The sequence below is a fragment of the Amphiura filiformis genome, chromosome 15 (assembly GCF_039555335.1).
Source record: "Amphiura filiformis chromosome 15, Afil_fr2py, whole genome shotgun sequence".
NCBI classification, from domain to species: Eukaryota; Metazoa; Echinodermata; class Ophiuroidea; order Amphilepidida; family Amphiuridae; genus Amphiura; species Amphiura filiformis.
In genome coordinates this window covers 3,456,433-3,461,416 of record NC_092642.1, presented here as the reverse complement: position 1 = coordinate 3,461,416, position 4,984 = coordinate 3,456,433, and the positions used below count along the sequence as shown (strand labels likewise).

General features: G+C 40.1%; 1 protein-coding gene across 1 annotated transcript; it reads left to right on the top strand.

Moving 5' to 3' along the window:
* The first annotated feature begins 271 nt into the window (after window positions 1-271).
* On the top strand, window positions 272-1,033 carry LOC140172073 (putative ammonium transporter 3). The gene has a single exon (XM_072195421.1). The coding sequence runs from the start codon at window positions 272-274 to the stop codon at window positions 1,031-1,033; it is 762 nt and encodes a 253-aa protein (XP_072051522.1).
* Window positions 1,034-4,984: the final 3,951 nt, after the last annotated feature.

Here is a 4,984-nt window from a genome sequence, read left to right as displayed (position 1 = left end):
ATGCCTAATTGCTTCGCGTGCATGCCTCGGTATGTGTGTTTGAGTCGATTAGGGTATATATTTTTAATAATGCATGACGCTACCGTACGTATTAAGATGTCTACATTTGATCAAAGTTGTAGGGATTATCGGATTATTTCAAGTAAATTCGAGAGAGGTATCATCATAAACATTTGATAGTATTTTCAGATAAGCTACGTGTTTATAACAGAGTGAATTACACACTTACGACGCCATTACTGGAATAATTATTACAGCATACAACTAAATCATGCCAAATGTCGACACATACTTTGAAACCAAACAAAAACAATGGAACCAAATATTTAATGAGCTCCCTGCTGACTTTGCTCACATGGACAACATCATCATTGAGGATGTTTACGTCGAAAGTCGATGGGACGATGAAACATGGATTCTTACGAGTGCTTTTATAATCTTCACCATGCAATCTGGATTTGGTTTACTAGAATCAGGGAGTGTCTCCCGGAAAAACGAAGTCAACATCATGGTTAAGAATGCAGTAGATGTTCTCTTTGCTGGTATTGCATACTGGATATTTGGTTATGGCTTAAGTTTTGGAACTGATGAAGGGTCGACTAGATTTTATGGAATGGGACACTTCTTTGTCGATTCCACTGACCCAGAACTGTCAGTAGACCATACCGGTGATCTTTTTGGACACTTCTTCTTCCACGCTTCTTTCGCTACAACGGCATCTACTATCGTCAGTGGCGCCATGGCGGAGAGAACGAAACTGGATACGTATATCTGTCTTTCTTTCGTCACTACCGCTGCATCTTCGATTCCAGCTCATTGGATGTGGTCGGAAGAAGGATGGCTGAAGCAACTTGGTGCGGTAGATATTGCTGGAGCGTCAGCTGTACACTTGGTTGGTGGTGTGACTGGTCTGGTAGCTACATTGATTCTTGGACCTAGGATAGGAAGATTTGAAATGCACAGAAGTGATGACGAGTCAACTAAGATGGGCTCACCAACTAATATGATTTTTGGGACGTTTATGCTATGGTAGGTAGTATCTTGATATATTGATAACATGTAAGATAATTATAACTCATCCTGTAAAAGTCCTAAAGTCATCTGTTTGTCGGTGGGTTCACAAAATGAGTAAAACCGAAAAAGTAACCACACGGTCAACGCACAGTGGAACTTAGCTATATAGGATCGGGTATTGCATGACCCCATGTACGATTTTTTTTCAGATGAGTTATGTTTCGATGGCCCGTGTGTAGGTTTTCGTCATACACGAGGCCCTAGTTGTGTCGGTGTGTACATACGCAACGCAATGCAACGCAACGCAACGCAACGCAACACAACGCAACGCATCTTAACATAATTATCATATCATAACATTACATTGTATAACATAAGCAAAAAATAACAGCTTCCAAAATGTGAAAGTAACTATTTGAAATGCCTAGAAATGTTACATGACCTCTAGCTATTTGTAGCATTCTAATGGGACAAGTGTCGTTGTTTTATTAGCAGATCAAACCATGCCAAATAACGACACATACAGATACTATGAAACCAAACAAAAACAATGGAACCAAATACTTGATGAACTCCCTGACGACTTTGCTCACATGGGCAATATAATCATTGAGGATGTTTACATCGAAAGTCTATGGGACGATGAAACATGGATTCTTTCATAATCTTCACCATGCAATCTGGATTTGGTTTACTGGAATCAGGGAGTATCTCACGGAAGAACGAAGTCAATATCATGTTTATCATGCAGTTATTGTTGCCTACATGTATGCACACAACACAGGGGCACTCACAATAGGCAATTGACCCCTACTGGTAGCGCTGTGTTGTAGATATAGGAGATGAACTAGTTAGCGTCATATATATATATCAAAAAGTATAAAAGCTATGATTTTAGTACTTGCTCTATGTTTCAATTACTTATTCTTTTCAAAATATCTGAATTTTCAACCCGGTACAAGCTTTAATAACGGGGGACCATACATTTGTATGAGAAAGAAATCCTACCATCTATCCAAACTCTCGTGTTATTCCAATGCACATTTTGCTTCACCGGGCAGCCCTGGCTTGTTCGTATTTGGAAGATTGGTGTCACGAAACCGTAATAGGTACAAATTTAGTACTTTCTGTCAATCAAGTATGGTTTATTCTCTACATGTCAATCTTTAAATCTTTAGCATAGTTCTTATAATAACGGGGACCGCCTTGATGAGTAAATGACAGCAAACCAGTGAAAAACTCGGTCAGTGGAGCTCCGCCCGTACATGTCAATAGCGTCATTATCGCTTGGATTAGTCGACCGTAGCGGACAATTCGATCGCTCATTGGATTAATATTATCACGTGTTAATAAATTTGCGTTGGACAATCGATTACTATAATGGTTTAGTACTGCATAATCGGTTTAATCTAAGCGGGTTTATGGCTGGAAAGGTCACGGTGAATTTGCCGTGGACATAACTGCACTGGATACTGGATATTTGGGTATGGCTTAAGTTTTGGAACTGATCAAGAGTCGACTAGAATTTATAGAATAGGGCACTTCTTTGTCGATTTTACTGATCCAGTACTGCCAGTAGACCATACCGGTGATATTTTCGGACATTTCGTCTTCTACGCTTCTTTCGCTACAACGCGTTGTAACGCGTTGCAACGGAGAGAAAACTGGTTGCATTATCTGTCGTTCTTTCATCACTACTGCCGCGTTTTCGATTTCAACTCATTGGATGTGGTCGGAGAAAGGATGGCTGAAGCAACTTGGTGCGGTAGATATTACTGGAGCGTCAGCTGTATACGTGGTTGGTGGTGTGACTGGTCTGGTAGCTACATTGATTCATGGACCTAGGATAAGAAGATTTGAGCAGAGTGAAATGCGCAGAAGTGATGACGAGTCAAATAAGATGGGCTCACCAACCAATGTGATTTTCGGAACGTTTATGCTATGGTAGGTAGTATCATGATATATTGATAACATGTAAGATAATTATAACGAACATAACATTACACAAAACAAAATCCCTAGCTTGTATTACCTGTACTGATTTTCGAGGACCTGCAAAGACCGAAAGTCCTCTATTTGTCGGTGGCTTCACAAAATCGGTAATACCGGAAAAGCGACGGCAAACCTGGTGAAGAATTACGTTTATTTCTATAATTCCCGTCGATCATGCCACTGTTTTTTCATAATTACTACTTGATTACAATACCAGAATCCAACAGTTAGGACGTATTGGGGCAAGGTCCTCTGGAACTTAGAGGAAACGATTACAGATATCAGAACCGAATAGCTTTGACACTTGCACAGGGTTACTCTTCTGTACACGAGACCCCAGCTTTACACGACTTCCCGAACCACGAGACGCCGTTCATAGTATGAATTCTACAATTATATATTTTCATGTACTGTTTGAAACAATCAGAGAAATTAACTCTCGTAGACTAACTTAGCTGTAACTGTATATAATTGCAAGATTCCCAACCTCAGAGGAACATTTTGGGATAGGCAAATTCATTCTCAAGGCTCGAAACCACGTAGATCGTATTATCCGGTAGACCCTCCCTCGGGTCCATGGAGAACGACTGGTAATGTAGATTACATAGCATTAAAAATCAACCCAATACATGGACCCTCCCAGTCTGTAAGCAATTTGACTTCCAGTTCCCACAAAATGCTGGGAGTTCACTTTTACGGATTTGGAGTCACGCAATCTTTCTATATACCACGTCCATGTTTTCACTACATTAACGTTTGTGTAAGCGACTAAAACAACGATATTGTATCCGACCAATCAACGCAGCTTGGCAGCGCGGGGATATTTGAAAAGGCTTCCCTAGCTAAATAATGTGCAAACATTTGCAAACCGCACGCGATAATATACGTAATATGGACAATAGGCCTAAGTCCGAGTCGAGTGGTTGCCTTTTATTATTGCGCGTACCATGGGTCTATCAGACGCGTGCCACTTGAGCTCAATACCTCTCAGTTGTTGACAAGTGTCCCATCCGATCTTGCGTCACATCCCGCGGCATAGCTTTGTGCTACCATATTTGAATTGAAACTGGGGCGGGGCTTTCGTAATTGACATCAGAATCACCGGGCTTCGTTGAACGAATATGTGGAAGTGAAATCTCTAACACTTCGGAACAGTCTCGGCGTGGGGAGCGGTCACTGAATTTTAGCGTTCAATATAGGAGGTGTGATCAGTGTAGTGGCATCAATTTGAGCTAATTTGTGTAGAGAGAGGAATTGGTTTTGGGCTGTGTATTTAGAATCGGGGGGTGAAGGACTATGGCATATTTTGGTAGGCTATTATGTAATTATGTATCGTTCCATTATCCAGGCCGGACCGAACCGAGACTGTGGGACAGTCTAATTATCCGGCTGACGGCTCAGCACCTTAGATCGCTGGGCCATCTCGCCCTCTAAAAACAATGCATCAGCATCAGCAACACAACACAATACAACACTTAATATCTCAACATATCATAAAAGTAAAATTGTATTAAATAAAAAAAAAGGTAACTGCTCCCCAAATGCTTCAGTAAGTAACCATATGAGATGCCTAGAAATGTTAAATGACATCAAACCATTCTGTAGCATTCTAATAGGACAAGTGTCATTTTTAATGAGCAGTTTTTCAATAAAAGCACTGACAGAAAATCATTTTACGAATCGAAATCAAATAGTAAATACAAAAGTTGCCATTTAGTTGACGCAGGGCATATTAAATTGATCAACTAACTGCAACATATCATATTATTTTCATGGTCATCAAACAAATTACCATTTACGTTTCAAAACATAATGAAACATCTCAAACGAATTGATTCCTCCTTTTTTTCTCACTTGTCCAAATATATGCAAAGAATAAACTTTCTTGAGCCAATGTCGCATTTTAAAGCACGGAAGGTTTCAAAACAGATTTGCAATCTATCATTTACATCGATTGTGGCGAGATGTTCGAACAACT